Source organism: Lepidochelys olivacea (genome assembly GCF_965140295.1).
Source record: "Lepidochelys olivacea isolate rLepOli2 genome assembly, chromosome: 4".
NCBI lineage: Eukaryota > Metazoa > Chordata > Testudines > Cheloniidae > Lepidochelys > Lepidochelys olivacea.
Window position 1 is genome coordinate 81153959 of NC_140414.1, and position 25945 is coordinate 81179903.

Here is a 25945-nt window from a genome sequence, read left to right on the forward strand (position 1 = left end):
CTAAAATGAAATATGGTGTTTTTTATCCCTTTAAAAATCATTAAATCTAGCTACATTTCAAAATTTTAGAATTTCTTTTGATTTTTCAGCTGAAACTATTTTCCAAATTCAACTATTTGCAAATATTTTGTTAACCCGAATTTGCATTTTTTGCAAACTGTTTGTCCAAAAATTATGCTCAGCTCTACATCAATCGCATAATTTATTTCTCTTTCCCCAGTTGTCATTTCTTGCTTTATTCTTAGCTTATGAGCTCTTAAAGGAAGGACATTCTGTTACTTTATATCCAGACAGTTCCTAGCACTGCACTGTAGGCACTTGTTAAGGAAAAGTTAGCACATGTGACTCCATTTTGGTTTGGGGCCCACCATTGTCTAAAAGCAAGCACATCATGCACCAGGAGGAGTGTTCCTTAGATACTGCATTCCTGTGAAAATCCTCCTCCTTGTCTCCAGCCTGCCTTGACTCCCGGTATCTGTTCTTTGTCTGTCCCTAACTCCCTGTCTCCTGGCCTTTGATGTGAGGCCTCCCATCCTTATAATAAAAGTTACTGATGCATCGCTTTAGGACCATGCTGTGTAAATTAACATACTAGTTTAGCACGAGGAATGCACCAAGCAGGGATAGGTGGTAGATAAGGGAAGGGTTTGTCTATTGGCTAAGGCTTCCGATGCACGAGGGCAACATGCTTTGCTAAAAGGTATATAACCTTTGTATAATCTGTATTCGGGGTCCCCTCCTGGCTAGCAGCAGGGCACCAGGATCGATCGTCATAAACTTAGTATCTTTGGGAACTCTGCAGTTGTGGACTTTGTTTATGTGCCTCAGCCTAGATTCGAACTGTGCGTGACCTATCAGGTATAATTCGTAGCATTTGTGTGCGTGTCCTACCAGGTGTAATTCATAGCATTTGTGTGTGTGTCCTACCAGGTGTAATTCGCAGCAGTTGTGTGCGTGTCCTATCAGGTATAATTCGTAACACGCTACAATAATAGAAATAACTGTTAGCTAAATTTTCATAGGTACTGAGCACCTGAGCTCTTATGTACTTCAGTGAAGTCAACAGGGATCTACAAGAATGCAACAATGTGCCCTCAGACAGTCACTTTCAGGATTGGGGTTTAATACTTTTTTTTTTTGTAGATGACCAGGCTAGTCAGCATTCAGCAAACTTTAGTTCATTTGCATGCTGCCATAAATTGCTTTGTTTTTCTGGTTACATCTTTAAAATGTAGTCTAAATGATTGTGATGCAAAGCCTTATCATTTTATTTGCTAACGAGCAGTGGGATATTTAACAATTAAATTGACAAAGTACTTTGTCAACATCTTATATAACTGATGAAGGAATCATAAGAAAACACAAACTATTAAAATGTTTTTGAGTACAGAAAAATAAAGAATGTATATTCTGGGATAATTTCAAGAACAATATTAGCAAATAGTTAAATGAAAACATAGTGTAATGCAGGAAGGTGCTAATGGCTGCCATGGAGCAGGTCTTTGATCTACAAATCACAGACCTGGTTAAAGTCAGTGGGTGTGCTAGCTACCCTTTGTTCTGGCTAAATAAAGGAACAGTTGAGCCCCTTTAACTAATGACACAGCTGAAAACAATAGAAGCCACTGCCTAAGGTAATGGTCCACATGACAAAGTCTGATGAGAAGTTCAGTTGTCTAGGATCAGGGGTTCCCTGGTTGCAGCAAAACTGTGTAAGAGACTTTCTGGATAGGAATCAGGAGTTGTTCTCCCTATCCAGCAGAGATATAGGGTGTACTGCACTGGTCCAACGTAAGACTGCTGCTTCGGGAAACGAGCCCATTAAACAGCCACCTCATTGTTAACCAATTGCAAAAAGGGAAAGGGCTTTACCAGCCACTGTAGAAATTTATCAGGAAGGCATAATTGACCCTTCAACTAGTCCTTGGGCCTTACCCATAGTTCTGGTTAAGAAAGAGATGGCAGCACTAGATTCTGTATGGACTATAGAAAACTAAATGAAGTATTCTTTATCCATTACAGTGAATGGATGATACCTTGGATGCTGTAGTAGGTTCAGTCTGGTTTTCCACACTGGATCTTAAAAGTGATACTAGTAAGTGGAAGTGGATCCAAAGCACAGGGAAAATACTGCTTTCGCACAAGGACAAGGCCTGTGACCACTTAAAATTATGGCTTTTGACTTGTGTCATGCAGCAGACACATTTGAGAGGCTTTTGGCTAAGGTATTGCATTGTATATTATTATACTTAGCCAAGGGCGCCGGACCCTTCATAAACAGGGGAGGGGCATGAGGCCCAGCCCCTCTGTGACCCCACCCCAGCTCCCCCTGCCCCCTAGCCTGGCAAGAAGCCAGAGCCTGGCTGGAGTAACACACACCCAGCCTGCTGTGGGGAGCCTCAGACCCTCCACCTGCCCTGGGTGGGAGGCCCAAGAGCAGCCCCTGACCCATGTCCCCGCCCATGGTAGGTGAAGGGTCCGGGGCAGCTCTCACCTCAGCCTAGCTCCGACGGTGGCAGGGACTCAGGGGGCTGAAGAGCAGCAGCTGGGCCGAGGTAAGAGCTGCCCAGGGGGCCTGGGCCACTGTGGGGAGCCCCGGACCTTACACCTGTCCTGGGCAGCGCACCCCAGTGGGCAGGAACACAAGCCAGGGGTTGCTCTTGGACCCCCCACCCCCTGCCCAGATGGGCTGGAAGGTCTAGAGCTCCGCACAGCTGCCCAGGCTCCCCAGGCGGCTCTTACCTTGGCCTGGCTCCAGCTTTCAGCTTGGGTGGAAGAGGAGGGGAAAGGGTCTGGCGCCTGCCCTGAAATGTGGACAGGCCAGGCTCTATAACTTTCAAAAGTGGGAGGTCCATGGCCCCAACTGGCCCTCCTGTTCCAGCGCCCTGTACCTAGATCAGCAGTTCTCAAACTTTAGCAACCTGAGGACCCCCATTTTGATTAAAAAAAAATTGGGGACTCCCAACCCCCAGCCTCAGCCCTTGGCCCACCCCCTTCCCCAAGGCCATGTCCCTGCTCACTCCATTCCCCCTCCCTCCATCGCTCCCTCTCCCCCACCCTCACTTTCACCAGGCTGGGACAGGGGGTTGGGATGCGGGAGGGGGTGAGGGAGGCTGTGCTTACCTTGGGCAGCTCCCAAAAGTGACGGGCACATCCTTCTGGCACTGGCTCCTGGGCGGGGGGGCCAAGGGGTCTCCACGCGCTGCCCCTGCCCACAGGCACGGCCCCTGCAGCTCCCATTGGTTGCAGTTCCCGGCCAATGGGCACTGCGGATTCGGCACTCAGGAGGGGGGCAGCACACGGAGACCCCCTGTCCCACCCCATCCCCCCGCAGGGCCGTAGGGACGTGGTGATCGCTTCCGGGAGTGGCATGGACCCAGGGTCTCCGCGCCTCCCCCTCCCTCCCAGTGCCTCCTTTACCCTGGGGAACAGCTGTTCCTTAGCGTGAAGGAGGCGCTGGGAGGGAGGGGGAAGAGTTGATCAGCAGCGCCCGTGGACCCCAGTTTGAGAAACGCTGACCTATATAATATCGTGGTGCATGCTAAAACCTTTGAACAGGAATGGATACATTTACAAACGATCTGTGATAAGGCTAAGATTTTGTCACAGATATTTTTAGTAAAAGTCATGGACAGGTCACAGGCAATAAAGAAAAATTCACTGAAGCCTGTAACCTGTCTGTGACTTTTACTAAAAATATCCATGAGAAAATGGGAGCACAGCCAGGCAGTTGTGGGGACCCGCTCGGAGCTCCAAGGTTCCCCTCCCACCTGTGAGCTCCAGGGTACCCCCACCAGGCAGCTAGGGTACCCCGCAGCTCCTGGCCAAGGCAGGCTGAAGTCACGGAGGTCACTGGAAGTCACGGATTCTATGATTTCCATGACCTCAGAGTAAAAATCATAGTCTTAGTGATAAGTTTAAGACTGCCAATCTAAAACAGAACCCAAAGAAATGTGATATGTTCCAAAAAGAAGGAACCTATCTTGGACACACAATCTAAATTCCCACCACTAGCAAGAAAACTGGCTGGCTGTCCACCAGGATCTGCAGAGGGACTCTACTGCCTGCTTCTGTTCCTGCAGTTCAACCAGACGCCTCAACATGTCTTCTTGGTCCTTCATAATCCTAAGCATCTTATCCTGTGCCACATGCTTTTGCTCATTGGAAGCTTTCCTGCTCTCCATGTCCATGTCTAACTTCTCGGACAGTGAAATCCTCCATGCTCTCAGCTCTGTGTCAGCTATCCCGGAGACATTCATTAGCTCGGTGAACATGTCCTCCCGCTTTCTTTTTCTCCTCCTTCTAATCAGCGAAAGTCTGCTTTCAGGTGTTGATGACATGCCGAAGGACACATTTCCAGCTGTCAGTCATGGGAAAAAATAAAGGTGCCATTGTACATGAATAAAATGTTTCCATAGCAAGGCCATTTTCATAAAAAAAAAATCCCTTATTACTCTAGGTGCAAGCCATAACATAATCAGAGTCCATAACTGTTCACTGTGCCATTTTGCTGCTCCGGCCCTGGTGAATAAGCCCCCCCGGGTCCTGGGTGAGCACACTTTTAATGAAGTTTACGGCAGGCTCATGTCGGGAGTAGAGGTAGCTAGTCAAACAATGGCCCTTCCCCACAGCACCACGGGAAGTTGTTTATGAACAGGGCTGGGGGGAACGTTTTCACTCCCAAATTGTGGAATCTCTCATGTGGGGCCCCAGTTCCCTATCATCCATTTTAAACTACTTGCCAACCCATGCAGAGCACAGTAAAGGCACATAAGTAGCCACGTGGTTTGGTGATCCGGAATGTGCGGGTGTGGGGTGGGTCTACATGTCCTTTTTTTCTTTTAAGAGCACTTTTAATGAGAACTTCCCTTATTTCCCCTTGGCGACCTTATGTGATATCAGTCTCCTGAGGGTAACAGAGGCGGAAAGGAAGGAGATGCTGCAAGTGTCTGGGTATAGACACTTACGATGCTATGCTGTGTACCACAAGAATGCCCGCAGAATTAATTCAGGAGTTGTGTGGGAAAGTGTCCTACCATGGTGGAAGAAATAAGACTGCCCTGCCCAGAAACCATCTGCAAAGGATTGCAGAGTATCTCTATGAAAGTTTCCTAGAGATAGCCATGGAGGATTCCTGGGCTATCCCAGTCCACAAAAACAGTCTTTTCCAGGGGCCACCCTCTGCATAGCTGGAGCAGCCTCTTGTAAGCAAAGAACCACAGCACCTTGCTTTTTCTGCAGTAAACATGCAATACCACCGAATGTGTGTGCCTGCTAAAGTTTAACTGGACTTTGATTGTAACTGTTTTCTCACCAGAGGTGCCTTCCCCAGCATCACGGTCGGCCACCATGATGTCCTGTGACCCACAGGGCTCCAGGGTTAAAAATATTTCCTTGCTCTCGGGGAGAATGGATCCATCGCTCACCCGTCTCCGATTCTCCTCCTCATCCACCATAATGTCCTCCTTGTTGTCCCTAGACTGAAACACCTGTGAGGTGTCCACTTTGCTTCTGGGGGTTGCTGGTAGGGTCATCCTCAAGAATTGCATGCAGCTCATTGTAGAACCAGCATGTGGGGGGTTCAGTCACCAGAATGACTGTTCGCCTCCCTTGCCTTCTGGTACTCTTGGCAAAGTTCTTTTATTTTCACACGGCACTGCTGTGTGTCCCTCGTGTAGCCCTTCTCCTCCATTCCACGAGCAATCTTTACATAGATGTCAGCGTTTCTTCTGCGGGATCAGAGCTCTATCCGCACACAGTGATGAGATCCACCACCTCCTGTGCAGACCAGGCTGGAGCGAGTTTGGGGCATGTAGTCTCCAGGATCAGCTGTGCTCAAACTGGTGTTAGGATATAGATATGCAGGCCTGCCTGTATAGGCCTATACTTTAAGAACTGTTTCCTGTGTACCTGGCTGCAGTGCAGCAGAGTTGAGAATGACCTCCAGAGCTTTCACAGATGAGCATCATGGGACATCACCTGGAGACCAATTAAGTTGAATTACACAACACTGCATCTGCACTACCTTGCAGTTGACCCATGAAAATCGAATTAAGCACTATGTCTCTTGCAGAGGTGGATTATAGAAGTCGACATTAGAGGCAATTTAGGTCGGTGTAAAGGACCTGGTAGTGTAGACACATACATTAACAAGTCGACATGAGGCGGCTTCCTTCTACCTAACTTTCTAGTGTAGACTAGGCCTAAGTATGGCCCTGAGAAGATGCAGAGAGACAGAACTCCTCAGGGCACAAAACTGACTGGAGAGGCTGACTGCTGTTGCTGCTGTTTGCTTGTACTGTGTTCAGGAAAACAGGACTGTATATATATTCTTTGTAAATAAACAGGATTTCACCAAGAATATACGTGACTTCTATCATCATTTCTGCTCTTAGAAGTAATCCTGCAAGGTCCCAAATACTGGCAACTGCTGAGGCCAAAGGAGCAACAATATCTACACACACGATAACCAAGGTTGCATATTAGTGACACCCATGTCTTTCCTGAAAAAAGTCATGGCAGTCCACTAATGAGCAATACTTTTTCCATGATTATTTTCATACAAAAGTGGCTCAATTATGTCAATTTGGTGGAATATGAGATTTTAAAATGGGATAAAACTTTGTGTGCTATGACTTTTCATTTTCTTTTGTAACTAGAATCATGACTTTACACATTTTTGCCCTGAAAAATAACCAACCTTGGGTACACTTCACCATGAAGAAGGGGAAAACTAGGCATAATCATCTAAACTTATAGGCCTTGGCCCTGCAAACACTTAACTAGTTAGTGCTACATACCTGAGCAGTCCCATTGAATTCAATGGGACAACTATGAGAACAAAGTAAGCATGTGAATGTTTGGAAGATCAGGGCCAAAGTTAAAGAATAATCCAGTTAATGGGAACTTTATAATAGACCTGATCCTTCTCTCATTGAAGCCATTTTTTGAAATGAGAGTTTTACCATTGACTTCACTGGGAACAGAACTTAAATCTTATTTTAGGACATTAACTTTGCTATTTGAAATGGATGACTCAGAAAAGAAAAAGTATTTTTAATTTCTTATTCACATTTGACTTCTAGAAATAGAAATTTGTTCAGTCTGTGACTACTGTAATTTATACATGCATGTTTATATTTTTGAAACTCTGATGCTGAGCACCCAGATGAAGCTCAGAAGTCCCAAAGCAACATATGTTACACATTTGTTATTTTTAACTCAGAGACTACCTTCCATTTTTTTAACAAGAGACCTGCTCTGTTTACCACAGCCCCTCACTATCTATCTCCTTTCATTAAAACAAATCCACTTTCACCAAATTTAACATCACTAAACTTAAATTACAGAATTCAGTCACATTCTCCCCCACTAACCTCCTGGGAATAATTATTTTTTTAAATTAACCCAAAATCACCGTTAAAGTTGTGTTGCAGACAAGAGCTAAGAAATCCAAAGTTAAGGACGACATATTGTTCTGAACAAAAAACAATGTTATATAAAATAACTGCTCAGTGCAACAATGTGAATTAAGGACATCATTACCCTTCACCTTAAATATACATGTTCTTTGAGGCCTTTTTTTGGGTCCATCAACTAGTGACATATAAAAAAATAAACTGAAAAATAGAAAGTCCATCACGTGGAACCATACTGACACCCCCCCACACACCCCGCCCAATGGGTCACTTGCAGAATTGGGACCTTTAGATCAGCACAGACCTCTTTGCCATTTGAGCTAACAGTCACTTTCAGCAATAGTAAATCATTATCCTATATGGACCAGCCATATAGGAAGATGCAACCCGTATTTTGGCAGTGGATTTCACAGATGTTTGCTGATAGCAAAGGAACAATAAGACTCAGGACTCTTGAGTTCAATTCCAGATTCTGTAGGGGAGTCTGCTATGACAGTTAACTATTCTTACCCTATTCCTCCAAGCCTGATTCCTTCTACCCCTATTCACTCCAGCCTGACCCAGTCCTCCTCTCTCACCCAGCTCCTGTTTCAGTCCCTCACAAGCTCCTCACCCCACTGCATTCAATTCAGCATACTTCCTTTCCCTCCATGCTACATGAGTGCTTGGAGTGACCCCAGACAGATATAGGAGCAATTGCAGGGACACATCATCTCTGAAGTCCTGAGCTGAGCAGGAGCATGGTCATTCACTCTGTGGGGATGCTGCAGATGCAGTCTGGTGGGCACATAGACTGTGGAGATAGAACCTGCTTAGTACAGATGGACTCTTTGGAGAATAATGCTGCCAAACTAACAAATGTTTGCTTGAGCACATGCACACTGCAATTTTCAGAGGCTTACAACTTGGCCAAATGTGGGTGGATTTCTATGAGGATGCTAAAAAGCCCATCTCTGACACCTGGGTGACCTTCCTGCCAAATTTCAAGTCTGTATTCTAAAGCATGAAGATTCTAGAGTGTCTCAAAGAAATGGCTGTAATAATTTTAACATGGGCAAAGCAACATATTTTTGTTCTCAGAAATGTATGAACTGATTTTGTTGAATTGTTCTAAAAAACTTCCTGGGTCAGATACCTGGCATAGGAAATTTCAGCTCAATAGTTAAAGTTTAGGAGTATGTATGCAACTGAAAGTAGGGTCTTGTAATGGGAAGTGTTAGGCAACCTTAACTATAGGAGTCACTAGCAGAGCTGCCTATAATAATTCAGATTTATACAGTACCTCACATTAATCTACAATTTATAAACTATGTTTTCTAATAGATATTAGAAAGTCATTGCTCTGGAGTTTTCCTTCTTATACATTTTTTGTTATAAACTATATCAAACATATAAAGAGAGCTAACAATTAGATTTTCTGACCATAGTAGAACAGATTCTGCTACCCATACTCATAACGTGTGGAGCTTTTCACAGAGAAAAATTCTAGTTAAGGTAAGGATGGAAGAATATGGCCCAATATAAACAAACTAACACTGTTGTAATACGAGCTATCTTATATTGGGGGGAAAAATCACACACAACTTGGCTTAATGGAAATATTTTTTAAAATCACATGAGCAGTTAAATGATTAACTACAACAAGAATAAACCAATGGCAATAAACTAAGATACAGTAATAAGTACACACATACCTTGCCCTTGAGGAATTCCATAAAATTCATCAGCTATCCTTGCTGCCTCTTTACGGTTCCCTTTTACAATGTAGAAGTGACTGAGGATGGCAAGGCTGATTTTCACAAAAAGTTTAAAACAAAAAAGTGAAAGTATAGTAAAGTAGACATTGGATAGTTGCTGGGCAAAAGGGCGACTTTCCTCTATGACAGTCATTGCTGCACCAGAGTGTTTGTCAGTGTTTCGGTACAATTCTCAAATGTGTTGATAAGATCATGTGGCTCCAGTCAGGCACTCCTCAGTGCCAGGAACAGCTGGTCCTGAGGAAAGAAAATATCAGCTGGTCATGATGCTTGCTGCTCAAAATATGAGGATTATTTATACTGTACATAGTATTAAGTTCACTACAGCTCGTGCTGACCTGATGGTATTCAACTGGAGCGGAATATCCACAGAGTTTCTGACAGTGACAGTTTCCAAGATTCTTCCATTTAAAAGGTCTATTTCATTCCAGATTTTGCATTTTTATTTGTCTAGTTTTTTCTATTTTTACTTAAAAAACACTGTCAAAAGCATTATTTTAAGACTCGTTTGTTACTCAGTGTTGCCAACAAAAGCTCTTTGTAACCTTGAATATGAAATCAATTTTCCTCCAGATATGTTCTCTCTGTTCCTAATGTACATTTATTTGTTATTGTTAGGTTTCTAGGATATAGGACTGCTGCCATAAGTTTTTCTAATATCCTATCAGTAAAGCATTTTTTCTGAAATATATGGGCTTTGCAAACAGATAAGAAAATGAAAAGTAGAATAAATTTGGGCCATACCAGTTTAGTGGCTCTTTAATTCAGGAATGTCAGGAATAGTGACATGCTGCTCCAAAGTACCTGCTATGCATCTAGTATGTATGGTTTACATAATTTAACTGAAATAATAAACAGCTGACAGGAGAAACAAATTCTATATTGCTTTTACAGTTAGATCTGTTGCACAGAATATTTAAAAATTCACAGGAAAAAAACCCAGTAAATATACTATAGGGAATGATCCTGCACTGGCAAAGAGAGAAACTAGATGAGCTAATAAGTCTCTTCTATCTCTGATGTCTACGATACACATTTTTATTATGCTGTGCCATGTTATTTTATATCTGTGATGTGGCAGACTTACATCTTGACCTATTTTGAACACATTCCTTACATTCTTCAAAGATAACTGATTTGCTCATATACTGTAAACCCATTACTCACACTGATCAGCAGTTCCATTACTGTGAGTAACTGCTCACGAGGAAGCAATGACTTCACAATGTGAGACAAACTGAAGATCAGCAGGATAGCTCAAGATTCTTCTATAAGAGACACAATGCAAAAATAACATACGAGGACAGAACAGCTGAGGATCTCACCCTACTTTCTCTTTGTAAATTTTTGAATAAAAAAATGAATTAATATCTTTAAATGTGGTATGAAATTATCAACCCAAATATATACTGTAACTTCCTACTCTTTCAGAAATTTTAACAGAGGCCTTTTGTTAAATATATCAGGTCAGGTTACTCCTTTAATTTGCTCTAATTTGATGCACATAATATGGAGAGACTAATACCACTGACTGGAATCTGTCACACTGTAGTACGTGTGAACTTCCCCATATGATCTGCCAAGCTATATTAATCTTAAAACTGAAACACCTTTCTATTCCATTCCTGGCTCTTTTGCACAACAATTAAAAATCATACAGAATTCTATATGAATTTTAGAATGGTGGCAAATGTGGAGGAGAGACTAATGGCGTAATCCATAGCCCACTCAATTCAATGTAAAGATGCCCACTGACTTCAGTGACCTTTGGATCAGGCTCTTAGGCAGAACCACCAAACACATTTTCAGATGAAACTCAAAATAGAATGTCAATGCATATTTCCAGAGGAAAAATGGCAAAATAATGTATCTACCATACCACCTAGCTGCCGGACTAAGTTGTTAAAGTGAAAAGTGCAATGGCTTCTGAAAAAGGGTTGCCAACTTTCTAATGGCAGAAAACCAAATGCATTTGCCCAGCCCCTTTCCCAAGGCCCTGCCCATGTCCTGCTCCTTCTCGGAGGCCCCACCCATGCTCACTCCATCCCCCCCCACCATTGCTCGCTCTCCCCCACCCTCGCTCACTTGCTCATTTTCACTGGGGCTGGGGCAGGGTGTTGGGGTGTGGGAGGAAGTGAGGGCTCCATTTGGGGGTGCGGGCTCTGGGGTGGGGTCAGGGATGAGGAGTTTGAGGTGCAGGAGGGGGCTGTAGGTTGTGGCCGAGGGGTTCAGAGCCTGGGAGGGGGCTCCAGGCTGGGGCAGGGGTTTGGGGCTTGGAAGGGGGCAAGGGCTTCAGCTGGGGGTGTGGGCTCAGTTGTGGGGCCTGGGATGAGGGGAGTGGGGTGCAGGAGGGGGCTCCAGGTTGAGGCAGGGGGTTGGGGAATGGAAGGGATATGGGCTCTGGGCTGGGGTCCGGGCTCTGGGATGGGGCCAGAAATTACGGGTTCAGGGTATGTGAGAGGGGCTCCAGGCTGAGGCCAAGGGATTCAGACTGCGGGAGGGGGCTCAGGCCTGGGGCAGGGGATTAGGGTGTGGGAGGAGGTTCTGAGCTGGGGAAAGGGGTTGGGGCATGGGAGCGGGTGTGGGGTGCAGACTCCGGGAGGGAGTTTGGGTGCGGCAGGGGGCTCAGGGCTGAGGCAGGAGGTTGGGACAAGGGAGGGATTTCTGGGTGCAGGCTCCAGGCATCACAGACCTCAGGCAGCTCCTGGGAAGTGGCAACATGTCTCTCCGGCTCCTAGGCGGAGGCATGGCCAGGAGGTTCCGTGTGCTGCCCCCAGGCGCCACCACCCATAGCTCCCATTGGCCACAGTTTAAGCGCCACAGTTCCCAGCCAATGGGATCTATGGAGCCAGCGCTCTGGGTGGGGGCAGCACATGGAGCCCCAGTGGCTGCCCCCAAGCCAGAGGGACATGCCGGCCACTTCCCGGGAGCTGTGCAGAGCCAGGCAGGGAGCCTGCTAGCCGTGCTGTGCCGCTAACCAGACTTTTAATGGCCCGGTCAGCGGTTCTGACCAGAGCTGCCAGGGTCCCTTTTTGACCGGGTTTTCTGGTTGAAAACCAGACACCTGGCAACCCTGTTCTGAAATCTAATGTGTGAAGAAACCTCTGTGGGAAGAGGGGCGGGAGGAGAATGTCTGTTTGAGAATAAATGTCAAGCCCTTTCTCTGCTTGGGCTTTTAATTTTATCTTAAAGAGAGCAAAGTTTTATGTTTTTTTCTGAAGAAATTTGAATGTATGCAAAATCACAGGAATAATTAGAGAAAGCAATGTACAAATAATGCATTTTATCTAGAAAATTATACTCTGAAAATATACTTCAGTTTCTTCTTAAAGTTTGTTCATAAATATTTCAGCAACCAGCTAGCATAAATATTGCTTTCCTAATAGTATAGTGAGAAGTGTCGGTGAGTATTTGGGAAACTGCCAGATGAAAATCCCTCTTTATATTTGGCATATTGTTATCTGACACTGAATTGAAGTGACATGTTTTCCATAGGGATAAATGTGCACTATGTTCCTAACCACAGCTGCCAATTTCCTCTTCAATCATTAAGAAACAGAAATTATATTTTCCTTAATCATACATCCAGTGTTTGATGTTTCATACTCTCTTCCTCACCTTTTCATGGTGTTATAAAGAATGTATTCAATCAGATAATCAGTACTTATCAGTAAGGCTGCGAGTCTATCATGGAAGTCATGGATTCCGTGACTTTCCATGACCTCCATGACTTCTGCAGTGGCTGGTGCTGGCTCAGCAGCTTGGGTGAGTGGGAGGGGGCTCAGCGCTAGGGGCAAGAGGTTGGGGGCACTTAACTTGGGGTGGGGGGCTCCCCAGCGCCCACTGGCATGGCCCCCCTGCAGCTCCTAGGCGGTGGAGGGGCCGGGGGGGTTCTCCGTGCCCCATGCTGCCTGCATCTGCAGGCCCCGCCCCCACAGCTCCCATTGGCTGTGGTTACTATTTAATGGGAGCTGCGGCAGCCGGCACTTGTGGCGGGAGCAGCAGAGCCCCAGCCCTGACCCCTGCCTCCGCTGCCTAGGAGCTGTAGGGATGCAAAGCCAGGTAGGAAGCCCCGCCAACCACATCAAACACCCCCTCTCCCCCAGCACCAGTGAGGGTCCTGGGTCATCTCCCCCAGCACCCGCGCCACCACCAAACCCTCCCCCCACCCCACCCCCTGAGCACCTGCAGTCCCCCACCCAAGTTTTAGTCAGGGAAGGTATTTTTGGTAAAAGTCATGGACAGGTCACGGGCCCATGAATTTTTGTTTACAGCCGTGACCTGTCCATGACTTTTACTAAAAATACCCATGACTAAAACGTAGCCTTACTTATCAGTACTTACACAGTTCAATGGTCTGAAGCACTTCTGTTTTTCCAATTCTCCATTCAGAACAACGAAGAAGCACAATTTGCTGATGAAGAGGATTGTTTTCCTCCTGGTGGAGCTTTTCAGTTTACTCTATACAGTTGCACCCCAGGTGTACTCTCTATCATCCCAGCTTCTCCCTAATTTCAAGCTCTACAAAAAACCAGAGTATTCTGTTAATAAGCAAAAATCCAACCACAATAGCTATTAACTATAGATGGAGCTAGTAGTGACATCTATAGTTAAAGTTGCCTAACACTTTCCATTATAACACCCTGTTTACAGGTGTTTGTAACTTTTCCAAATTTAAATTGTTGGCTTGGAATTTTCCATGCTGCCTCAGACTGAATTTTTTGTGAAAGTCTCAGCAAAAGCAGCTTAGCTCATTGCAAGAATTTTTCTTGCAGCTATTTCCTCTTTTGCTATATTTTGTTTTTAAGTGTTTCTATTGAATATTGACAGGTTTCAGAGTAACAGCCGTGTTAGTCTGAATTCGCAAAAAGAAAAGGAGTACTTGTGGCACCTCAGAGACTAACCAATTTATTTGAGCATAAGCTTTCGTGAGCTACAGCTCATTTCATCGGATGCATACTGTGGAAACTGCAGAAGACATTATATACACAGAGACCATGAAACAATACCTCCTCCCACCCCACTCTCCTGCTGGTAATAGCTTATCTAAAGTGATCACTCTCCTTACAATGTGTATGATAATCAAGTTGGGCCATTTCCAGCACAAATCCAGGTCTTCTCACCCCCCCCCCCCACAAACTCACTCTTCTGCTGGTAATAGCCCATCCAAAGTGACCACTCTCTTTACAATGTGTATGATAATCAAGGTGGGCCATTTCCAGCACAAATCCAGGTTTTCTCACACAATGCCATCCACAGCCTCAGAAACAACTCTGACATCATAATCAAAAAGGCTGACAAAGGAGGTGCTGTTGTCATCATGAATTGGTTGGAATATGAACAAGAGGCTGCTTGGCAGCTCTCCAACACCACTTTCTACAAGCCATTACCCTCTGATTCTTCTGAGAGTTACCAAAAGCAACTACAGCATTTGCTCAAGAAACTTCCTGAAAAAGCACAAGATCAAATCCGCACAGACACACCCCTGAAACCCCGACCTGGGATATTCTATCTACTACCCAAGATCCATAAACCTGGAAATCCTGGGCGCCCCATCATCTCAGGCATTGGCACCCTGACAGCAGGATTGTCTGGCTATGTAGACTCCCTCCTCAGGCCCTACGCTACCAGCACTCCCAGCTACCTTCGAGACACCACTGACTTCCTGAGGAAACTACAATCCATCGGTGATCTTCCTGATGACACCATCCTGGCCACTATGGATGTAGAAGCCCTCTACACCAACATTCCACACAAAGATGGACTACAAGCCATCAAGAACAGTATCCCCGATAATGTCACGGCTAACCTGGTGGCTGAACTTTGTGACTTTGTCCTCACCCATAACTATTTTACATTTGGGGACAATGTATACCTTCAGAACAGCGGCACTGCTATGGGTACCCGCATGGCCCCACAGTATGCCAACATTTTTATGGCTGACTTAGAACAACGCTTCCTCAGCTCTCGTCCCCTAACACCCCTACTCTACTTGCGCTATATTGATGACATCTTCATCATCTGGACACATGGAAAAGAAGCCCTTGAGGAATTCCACCATGATTTCAACAATTTCCATCCCACCATCAACCTCAGCCTGGTCCAGTCCACACAAGAGATCCACTTCCTGGACACTACAGTGCTAATAAACAATGGTCACATAAACACCACCCTATACCGGAAACCTACTGACCGCTATTCCTACCTACATGCCTCCAGCTTTCACCCTGACCACACCACACGATCCATCGTCTACAGCCAAGCTCTGCGATACAACCGCATTTGCTCCAACCCCTCAGACAGAGACAAACACCTACAAGATCTCTATCACCTGCGGAAGTGAAGAAACAGATTGATAGAGCCAGAAGAGTTTCCAGAAGTCACCTACTACAGGACAGGCCTAACAAAGAAAATAACAGAACGCCACTAGCCGTCACATTCAGCCCCCAACTAAAAGCCCTCCAACGCATTATTAAGGATCTACAACCTATCCTGAAGGATGACCCAACACCCTCACAAATCTTGGGAGACGGGCCAGTCCTTGCCTACAGACAGCCCCCCAACCTGAAGCAAATACTCACCAACAACCACATACCACACAACAGAACCACTAACCCAGGAACTATCCTTGCAACAAAGCCCGTTGCCAACTGTGCCCACATATCTATTCAGGGGACACCATCACAGGGCCTAATAACATCAGCCACACTATCAGAGGCTCGTTCACCTTCACATCCACCAATGTGATATATGCCATCAGGTGCCAGCAATGCCCCTCTGCCATTTACATTGGTCAAATTGGACAGTCTCTATGTAAAAGAATAAATGGACACAAATCAGGTGTCAAGAATTATAACATTCATAAACCAGTCGGAGAACACTTCAATCTCTCTGGTCACGCAATTACAGACATGAAGGTCGCTATCTTACAACAAAAAAAACTTCAAATCCAGACTCCAGTGAGAAACTGCTGGATTGGAATTCATTTGCAAATTGGATACTATTAATTTAGGCTTAAATAGAGACTGGGAGTGGCTAAGTCATTATGCAAGGTAGCCTATTTCCCCTTGTTTTTTCCTACCCTCCTCCCCTCCCCAGACGTTCTTGTTAAACTTGGATTTATGCTGGGAATGGCCCACCTTGATTATCCTACACATTGTAAGGAGAGTGGTCAGTTTGGATGAGCTATTACGAGCAGAAGAGTGAGTTTGTGTGTGGGGGGGGGGTGAGAAGACCTGGATTTGTGCTGGAAATGACCCACCTTGATTATCGTGCACATTGTGGGGAGAGTGGTCGCTTTGGATGGGCTGTTACCAGCAGGAGAGTGAGTTTGTGTGTGTATGGGGGTGGGGGGGTGAGAAAACCTGGATTTGTGCTGGAAATGGCCCACCTTGATTATCATGCACATTGTAGGGAGATATTCGCAAAAAGAAAAGGAGTACTTGTGGCACCTTAGAGACTAACCAATTTATTTGAGCATGAGCTTTCGTGAGCTACAGCTCACTTCATGTGTTTCCACGGCATGCATCCGATGAAGTGAGCTGTAGCTCACGAAAGCTCATGCTCAAATAAATTGGTTAGTCTCTAAGGTGCCACAAGTACTCCTTTTCTTATTGTAGGGAGAGTGGTCACTTTGGATAAGCTAGTACCAGCAGGAGAGTGAGTTTGTGTGTGTGTGTTTTGTGGGGGGGGTGAGAAAACCTGGATTTGTGCTGGAAATGGCCCACCTTGATTTTCATACACATAGTAAAGAGAGTGGTCACTTTGGATGAGCTATTACCAGCAGAAGAGTGAGTTTGTGTGTGGGGGGGGGGTGAGAAGACCTGGATTTGTGCTGGAAATGGCCCAACTTGATTATCATACACATTGTAAGGAGAGTGATCACTTTAGATAAGCTATTACCAGCAGGAGAGTGGGGTGGGAGGAGGTATTGTTTCATGGTCTCTGTGTATATAATGTCTTCTGCAGTTTCCACAGTACGCATCCGATGAAGTGAGCTGTAGCTCACGAAAGCTCATGCTCAAATAAATTGGTTAGTCTCTAAGGTGCCACAAGTACTCCTTTTCTTCTCTTGAATATATTACTTTTAGATACATTCTTTTAAAAATTGCATTTGCACCTATGTATTACAGCTTTGAGAAAATAACTTCCATCATCCTCTATTGCTTTAAAATGTCTTTTTTCCAGTTGATACTAAATTTAAGTGAAGAACAACAACATGAGTTGAATATATTGCCATTTTCCATAATAAGTTTTTTTTTCTCTCTCTCTTAAACAGTCACCTCTTCTTGTTCCCTGGGCCAGACCAGTTGCCAGCTCATGCCAAGGCCTGTCGGCTTCATTGAACACTGACAAATACAGGAGTACCTGTGGCACCTTAGAGACTAACCAATTTATTTGAGCATAAGCTTTCGTGAGCTACAGCTCACTTCAGAGTGCCACAAGTACTCCTGTTCTTTTTGCGAATACAGACTAACACGGCTGTTACTCTGAAACTGACAAATACGTATCTGGAAACCAGTTTGGCTCACCTATGTGTTAGTATTGTTAAAATAGGTATTAGATTTATAAAAATGTCTGCAGACTTTGTGAAATGCTTGTAGGTTGCTGCATGTATTACTCTTATTTATAACATCTGTTCCCTATGTTATAAGCTAGTGTTTAAGTGTTTGCTCTGTACCTATAGAAGTGTTTGCTCTAAAACTGTAAACCTCACAATCAGGAGAGAATAGGGTTGCCAGACGTATGGTTTCTGTTCAAAATCCATTTGGCAGCACAGCAGAGGCCTGGGGCTAAGGCAAGCTCCCTGCCTGCCCTGGCTCCACGCAGCTCCCGGAAGCAGCTACCCGATCCTTGCGGCCCCAAAGCGCATGGGCGGCCAGGGGGGCTCCGCGCACTGCCCCCACCCCAGTGCCAGCTCCACAGCTCACATTGGCCGGGAACTGCGACCAATGGGAGCTACGGGGGCAGCACCTGCAGGCACAAGGGCAGCGCACGGAGCCTCCCTGGCTGCCCTGAGTCTAGGGGCTTCCAGGACCTGGCGGCCATTTCCCGGAAGTCACAGTAAGCACTGATGGAACCCCACAAATGCAACCTCCTGTCCCAACCCTGAGCCTCCTCCTACACCCCAAATCCAACATCCCTGGCCCCACCCCAGAGCCCACAGCCCCATCCAGAACCCTCACCCCCCCTGCACCCCAATCCCCTGCCCCAGCCTGGAGTCCCCTCATGCACCCCAAACCCTTCATCCCCACCCCCACCCCAGAGCCCCCAGCTGGAGCCCTCCCCTCAACCCAACCTCCAGCCCAGAGCCCCCTCCTTCTCCCTAAACCCCTCATCCCAGGCCCCACCCCAGAGCCCACACTCCCATCTGGAGTCCGCACCCCCTCTCGCACTCCAAACCCCTCAGACCCAGCCCAGAGCCCCATCTTGCACTCCAAACTCCTCACTCTGGCCCCACCCCAGAGCCTGCACCCCCAGCAGGAGTACTCACCCCCCACACCCCAACCCTCTGACCCAGCCCGGAGCCCTCTGACGCACCCTGAACCCCTCATCCCTGACCCCACACTCCCAGTTGGAGCTCGAACCCCAACCGCTTGCCCCAGCCCGGTGAAAATGAGTGAGGGTGGGGGAGAGCAAGTGATGGAGGGAGGGGGGATGGAGCAAGCGAGAGCAGGGCCTTGGAGAAGGGGCAGGGCAGGGGCAGAGCCACGGGGCAGGGGTGTTTGATTTTGGGCCATTAGAAAGTTGGTAACCCTAGGAGAGAAGCATTACCAAGTATGAAATACTAGCTTATCACAATTAGTGTCCTCTCCTCTCTAACAAAAGAAGGCCCATAGACACCAGACAAGCCACTGTGGAACATCAGTGAATAAAAGACTTTGTTGATTGCTCTCCCCACTCATGAAGGTCTGGTCTACACTATGGGGTTAAGTCGAATTTAGCCGCGTTAGGTCGATTTAAAAATGACTGAGTCCACGCAACCAACCCCGTTCCGTCGACCTAAAGGGCTCTTAAAATCGACTTCTGTACTCCTCCCCAATGAGGGGAGTAGCGCTAAAATCGACCTTGCTGGGTTGAATTTGGGGTAGTGCAGATGCAAATCAACGAAATTGGCCTCCAAGAGCTATCCCAGAGTGCTCCATTGTGACCGCTCTGGACAGCACTATGAACTCCGATGCACTAGCCAGGTACACAGGAAAAGCCCCGGGAACTTTTGAATTTCATTTCCTATTTGGTCAGTGCGGCAAACTCAGCAGCAGAGGTGACCATGCAGTCCCTCAGAATTGCAAACGAGCTCCAGCATGAACCAAAAGGGAGACACTGGATCTGATTGCTGTATGGGGAGAAGCATCTGTGCAGGCCAAACTTTGATCAAAAAGAAAAAATACAAATATATTTTTCAAAATCTCACAGGGCATGTTGGACAGAAGCTACAACAGGGACACACAGCAGTACCACCTGAAAGTTAAGGAGCTCAGGCAAGCCTACCAAAAGACAAAGGAGGTAAACGGTCGCTCTGGGTCAGAGCCCCATACATGCCACTTCTATGATCAGCTGCATGGCACTCTGGGGGGGACCCTACCACTACCCACCACTGTCTATGGACACCTGCAAGGGGGGAGTCTCATGCAACAGGGAGGAGGATTTTGTGGATGAGGAAGAGGAGGGGGAGGAGAATGCTCAGCAGGCAAGCGGTGAATCCATTCTCCCTGACAGCCAGGACCTTTTCGTCACGCTGGAGCCAATACCCTCCTAAGGTGGGATCCCCGACTCTGAAGCTGGAGAAGGCACCTCTGGTGAGTGCACATTTGTAACTATAGTACAAGGTTTAAAAGCAATAGGGTTTAATGTTTGATTTGCCCTGAAGAATTGAGATGCATTCACGGCCAGTACAGCTACTGGAAAATTCTGTTCATATGTCTGGGGATGGAATGGGAATCCTCCAGGGACATCTCCATGAAGCTCTCCTGGCATGTCATAAATACAAAGGGAAGGGTAAACACCTTTAAAATCTCTCCTGGCCAGAGGAAAAATCCTTTCACCTGTAAAGGGTTAAGAAGGTAGGATAACCTCACTGGCACCTGACCAAAATGACCAATGAGGAGACAAGATACTTTCAAAAGCTGGAAGGAGGGAGAAAAACAAAGGGTCTGTGTCTGTCTGTGTGATGCTTTTGCCGGGGACAGAACAGGAATGGAGTCTTAGAATTTAGTAAGTAATCTAGCTAGATATGTGTTAGATTATTTTTTCTTTAAATGGCTGAGAAAATAAGATGTGCTGAATAGAATGGATATTCCTGTCTGTGTATCTTTTTGTAACTTAAGGTTTTGCCTAGAGGGATTTTCTGTATTTTGAATCTAATTACCCTGTAAGGTATTTACCCTCCTGATTTTACAGAGGTGATTCTTTTTTACTTTTTACTTCTATTAAAATCCTTCTTTTCAGAAACTGAATGCTTTTTCATTGTTCTTAAGATCCAAGGGTTTGGGTCTGTGGTCACCTATGCAAATTGGTGAGGATTTTTACCAAACTTTCCCTAGGAAGTGGGGTGCAAGGGTTGGGAGGATTTGGAGGGGAAAGAGGTTTCCAAACAACGCTTTCCTAATAAATAAACCCAGATAAACGTTTGGTGGTGGCAGTGGAAGTCCAAGGGCAAAGGGTTAAATAGTTTGTACCTTGGGGAAGTTTTAACCTAAGTTGGTAAAAGTAAGCTTAGGAGGTTTTCATGTAGGTCCCCACGTCTGTACCCTAGAGTTCAGAGTGGAGAAGGAACCTTGATATGGCGGTACTCTGAAAGCCTTTGCAGAAGGTTTCTGGGGAGGGCTGCCTTATTTCATCCTCCACGGTAGGACACTTTACCACGCCAAGCCAGTAGCAAGTATTCTGGAATCATTGCAGCACAAAGCATGGCAGTGAATGGTCCTCAGTTTTGGTCACATTCAAGCAACATTTGGTCTATATCTTTCTGTGTTAGCCTCAGTAGAGTGATATCATTCATGGTCACCTGGTTGAAATGGGGAAATGTTTGTAAGGGAACAGTGAAAGGACCCCATTCATGCTGGGCTGTTTGCGGTTGGCTAAAAGGGATCATCCCAGAGAATAGCCACGCGGTGGGGTGGGGGTAGGTGTGTGCTGCATATCCACCCGAAAACCGCAGCCCCTCCTTTTAAATGTGAAACCCAGATGGGTTGGGTTTCACATTTAAAAGGAGGGGCTGCGGTTTTGGGAAAGGTTTTTTGCTTGTTCTGGGAAAGGAGGGTGCTGCAGTTTGAGAACATTCCCACATGTTATGAAGGTGTAAGAAGCCAACCCTATGTACCAAAAGGCTTACCATGGCTGCCTGGAAACCGAATTCTGTTGCCCAGCCATGTGTGATGTGTCACCATAGCAGCAGGCGCTCAATATAAAAGGCAAAATACGACCTTGTACCTAAAGCACATGTGCTGTGAATTGCTTGATTCACTGTGAAAGAGTCTCCCTTTTGTTCTCAGAAATGTATCATCTTAAATTTTACTGTCCCTTTTTATCTCCCCTCAGGTGCAAATGTTTCTATGCTCCCCCTATCATCTCTCTCCCTGAGGTTATCACAGATTAGAAGGCAAAAAAAATGCACTCGCGATGACATGTTTTCCAAGCTCATGCAGTCCTCCCGCACTGATAGAGCACAGCTTCATGCATTCAGTGGCAGAGGCCAGGAATGAATTAAGTGAGTGCAAAGATTGGAGGAAACATGCGATGCTGAGGCTAATGGGGGAGCAAACAGACATGATAAAGCAGCTATTGTGGGAGCAAACTGACATGATGAAGCATCTGTTGGAGCTGCAGGAAAGCCAACAAGAACACAGACTCCCGCTGCATCCACTGTATAACCGCATGCCCTCCTCCCCAAGTTCCATATCCGCCTCACCCAGACGCCCAAGAACGCGGGGAGGGGAGGCTCTGGGCACCCAGCCACTCCACTCCAGAGGATGGCCCAAGCAACAGAAAACTCCCATTCAAACAGTTTGATTTTTAGTGTGGCTGCAATAAACAATGTGGTCTTGTCCTTCCCTCCTCCCCCACCGCACCCAGTCTACCTTGTCCATTCTCTCTTTTTTTAAAAAATTAATAAAGAAAAAATGCATGGTTTCAAAACAATAGTTACTTTATTTCGAAGTGGGGAGGGGGTCAGCTTACAGGGAATTAAAATTAAAAAAGGGGGCGGGTTTGCATAAAGGAGAAACACACACAACTATCCCACCAAAGCCCGGCCAGTCATGAAACTGGTTTTCAAAGACTCTCTGATGCGCAGCGCGCCTTGCTGTGCTCTTCTAATCACCCTGGTGTCTGGCTGCTCAAAATCGGATGCCAAGCAATTTGCCTCAACCTCCCACCCCGCCATAAACGTCTCCTCTTTACTCTCACAGATATTATGGAGCACACAGCAAGCAGCAATAACAATGGGAATGTTGCTTGCGCTGAGCTGTGACCTAGTCAACAAACAGCGCCAGCGAGCTTTTAAATGTCCAAAGGCACATTCTACCACCATTCTGCACTTGCTCAGCCTATAGTTGAACTGCTCCTTACTACTGTCCAGGCTGCCTGTGTAAGGTTTCATGAGCCATGGGAGCAAGGGGTAGGCTGGGTCCCCAAGGATAACTATTGGCATTTCAACATCCCCAACGGTAATTTTCTGGTCTGGAAAGTAAGTCCCTTCTTGCAGCTGTTCAAACAGCCCAGAGTTCCTAAATATGTGAGCGTCATGCACCTTTCCCATCCATCCCATGTTGATGTCAGTGAAACATCTCTTGTGATCCACCATTGCTTGCAGCACCATTGAGAAGTACCCCTTGCGGTTCACGTACTGGTTGGCAAGGTGGTCCGGTGCCAAGATGGGGATATGCGTTCTGTTTATCGCCCCGCCACAGTTAGGGAACCCCATTGCAGCAAAGCCATCCAGTATGACCTGCACATTTCCAAGAGTCACTGGCCTTGATAACAGAACGTCAATGACTGCATTGGCTACTTGGATCATAGCAGCCCCCACAGTAGACTTGCCCACTCCAAATTGATTCCCGACTGAGCGGTAGCAGTCAGGTGTTGCAAGCTTCTACAGGGCTATCACCACTCGCTTCTCAACTGTCAGGGTGGCTCTCATCTTGGTATTCCTGTGCTTCAGGGTGGGGGAAAGCAACTCACAGAGTTCCAGGAAAGTGGCCTTAACGCATGAGAAAGTTTCACAGCCACTGGGAATCATCCCATACCTGCAACACAATGTGGTCCCACCAGTCTGTGCTTGTTTGCCTGCCTCTGCTCACTCCATCCCCCGTCCCTCCATCGCTCGCTCTCCCCTCACTCCCCGCTTACTCACTCATTTTCACCGGGCTTGGGAGGGCGTTGGGATGTGGAAGGGGGTGTGGACTCCGGGAGGGAGTTCGGGTGCAGGAGTGGGTTCTGAGCTGAGACAGGGGATGGGGGCACAGAAATGGGCTTGGGGTGCAGGCTCTGGGCAGCTCTTGTTGGTGGGTTTGCGGGGGCTCCAGGAGGCACTGATGTCAGGCGGACCCTTAAATAGAAGTCACACCAGCGCTGCCCTGGTATTTTCTGGCCTCAAATGCTGCTCTATCTGCCATGAATCCTGGATACATGGCTGGGCCAGAACACTGAGGACAAAAGTTTTTCCTGTTCTCTGGAATGCAAGGGGTGGGGGAGAGGGAGAGAATTCCACGCAAGTGACACACACACATATGCCCCTGGCTCGCTGCACCCCCAGTGTATTCCATATCACAGCAACTCCAGGGAGAGAGCTGCTGCAGACCCCCTTCTACTCCTCCTGCCATTTGTAGTGACCCCCAGCCCCTCTCCTTCGTCCCCCCCAGCCCAGCTGTTGGCTGGGGCCTCCCTCCGACTCTGCTCGGACCCATTCCCGGGGACAGCAGCCCAACTTTAGCCCCATGCTTCTACACAGCCCATTCATCCCCAGGAGGAGACTGACAACCCCACAGCCCCTTACCTGCTGGTCACAAGGTCCAGAGACAAGCCTGCCCTGGCCCCCTCCTCTGACGCAGGCTGCATGCAGCCTGGGAGGAGCTTGGCCACCCCCTCTTTCTGCTCCCACTGGCCGGGAAGCAGCAGGCCAGACACGGAAGAGGGCTGAAGGCACTTTCTAAAGGCCACAATGCCAGCTCCGCAGGGAGCCCCAGGCCATCAGGGCGGCAGTTGCCCAGGGTTAACCCTGCTGGCCTGAGCCTGCAGCCGAATGCCTTTCCCAGCTCCTCCGCTGGGATCCACCGGGGTTCGCACCGCCCCTGAGCTCCACAGAGAGAGCTCCTGCAGGTCCCCTCTTCATCCCTCCATTGCCAACTGGATGTTTAACAGCCCAGAGCTGCCAGGGTCCCTTTTTGACCAGACGTTCCAGTTGAAAACAGGACACCTGACAACCTAATGCTGGGGACACCCATGGGCATAGTTTGAGGAGACAGGGAGGATATTGCCCCCCAAACAAAGAGAGGTGAAGTACCACTGCCCTCCCACCCCCATTTGTGTGAACGCAGAGCTGCTCGGATGAGGGAGGGTGCCGCTCAGCTCACTAGCTCTGCAGCTGGCATCCCTTCAGTGGCAGCAGCAGCAGGGACTTCCCCATTAAGCAGGCCTGATGAGAGCCCCCTGCACCTGGACCACCCCGACGAGCTCCCTGCATCCAGACCTCCCACCCCACTAAGACCCAGACAGCTGCACCCAGAACCCCCCAGCTGAGCTCCCCACACCCAAACCCTCTCTGCTGAGCCCCATCCCCCCACACCCAGAGCTCCAACCACTTCATTTTGACCCCCCTGCAGAGTCCCATTACCTCTGCACCTGGCCCACCCTGATGAGCCCCCACACCCAGACCCTCTCTGCTGAGCCTTATTCCCCCACACCCAGACTCCCGCACTGAGCCCCAACCACTTCACCTGCACCTGGAATCCACCAAAGAGCCCTGTGCATACAGATCTCCCACTGAGCTGCCTGCACCCAGACTGCCCCACACAGAACCCTCACACCTGGATCCCCCCTCATTAAGTCCCTCCACTCTTGGATTCTGCTTGGCTGAGTCTGCCTGCCCACCCAAATTTGGTGCACCTGGCACGGAGGAGCAGGAGAGGTGTTTCTGGGGCAGGCCCGCCCTTGCGCTGTGTCAGCGTTAGGTGCAGCCTCCCTGCCAAAGTCCCTGTCCCGGTGGGAGCGGGGAAGCAGCAGGGTGATCTCCCATCTCTGTGCAGCCAGTGGCCTGTGCTCCCCACTGCCATGCTGGAACCTCCACATTCATTTATTGACAAATAAAACTTGCAGAATTTTAAAATGTGCTCAGAATTTTTATTTTTTGGTGCAGAATTCCCTCAGTAGTAAGTCTTTGTCCAACCCAGTTTTCATTTGTGAGAAATAATTTAAAATTACTTTTTCACTTACAGATCAAATTGAATTTCAGTCAGTTTAAGTCACTTGACTTTTTATGCAGGTCCTGCTTGTTGTTAAAAATACTTTTGCTAATTTTCTTAGCTTTAAGATGTAGATGCTCATCCCTGAAGATAAAAACAACGTAGTTCTGACTTAAATAACTATATTCCCAGACAATAGTGTTACTGTCATAGAGGATTTAGATATCCTATGGCATTTCTAAGAGTTATTAAAATGTTCTCTCATTTAATGAACTTTCAAAATAATAAAAATTAACTGAAATACATTTGCAGGCATCAAGTTCTAGATTTCATACTTCTCCAGTTCTTATATACCACTTTACAGTATTTT

General features: G+C 47.0%; 1 protein-coding gene and 1 long non-coding RNA gene across 2 annotated transcripts in view; one reads left to right on the forward strand and one right to left on the reverse strand.

Annotated features, from left to right (window-relative positions):
- ASB5 (ankyrin repeat and SOCS box containing 5) overlaps nucleotides 1-9308 on the reverse strand; it is a gene marked incomplete at its 5' end in the record, with an annotated part of 49403 nt that extends 40095 nt beyond the window's left edge. Inside the window, one exon of the mRNA XM_084627236.1 lies at nucleotides 9113-9308. Coding sequence (XP_084483362.1) covers nucleotides 9113-9308 — 196 coding nt within the window. The remainder of the gene's footprint in view (nucleotides 1-9112) is intronic.
- The window catches only part of LOC311520034, an 85380-nt gene extending 63121 nt beyond the window's left edge, over nucleotides 1-22259 (forward strand). The window contains exons 2-3 of the long non-coding RNA XR_014711452.1: nucleotides 19592-19974; nucleotides 21716-22259. This is a non-coding gene — a long non-coding RNA (uncharacterized lncRNA). The remainder of the gene's footprint in view (nucleotides 1-19591; nucleotides 19975-21715) is intronic.
- The last annotated feature ends 3686 nt before the right edge of the window (nucleotides 22260-25945 follow it).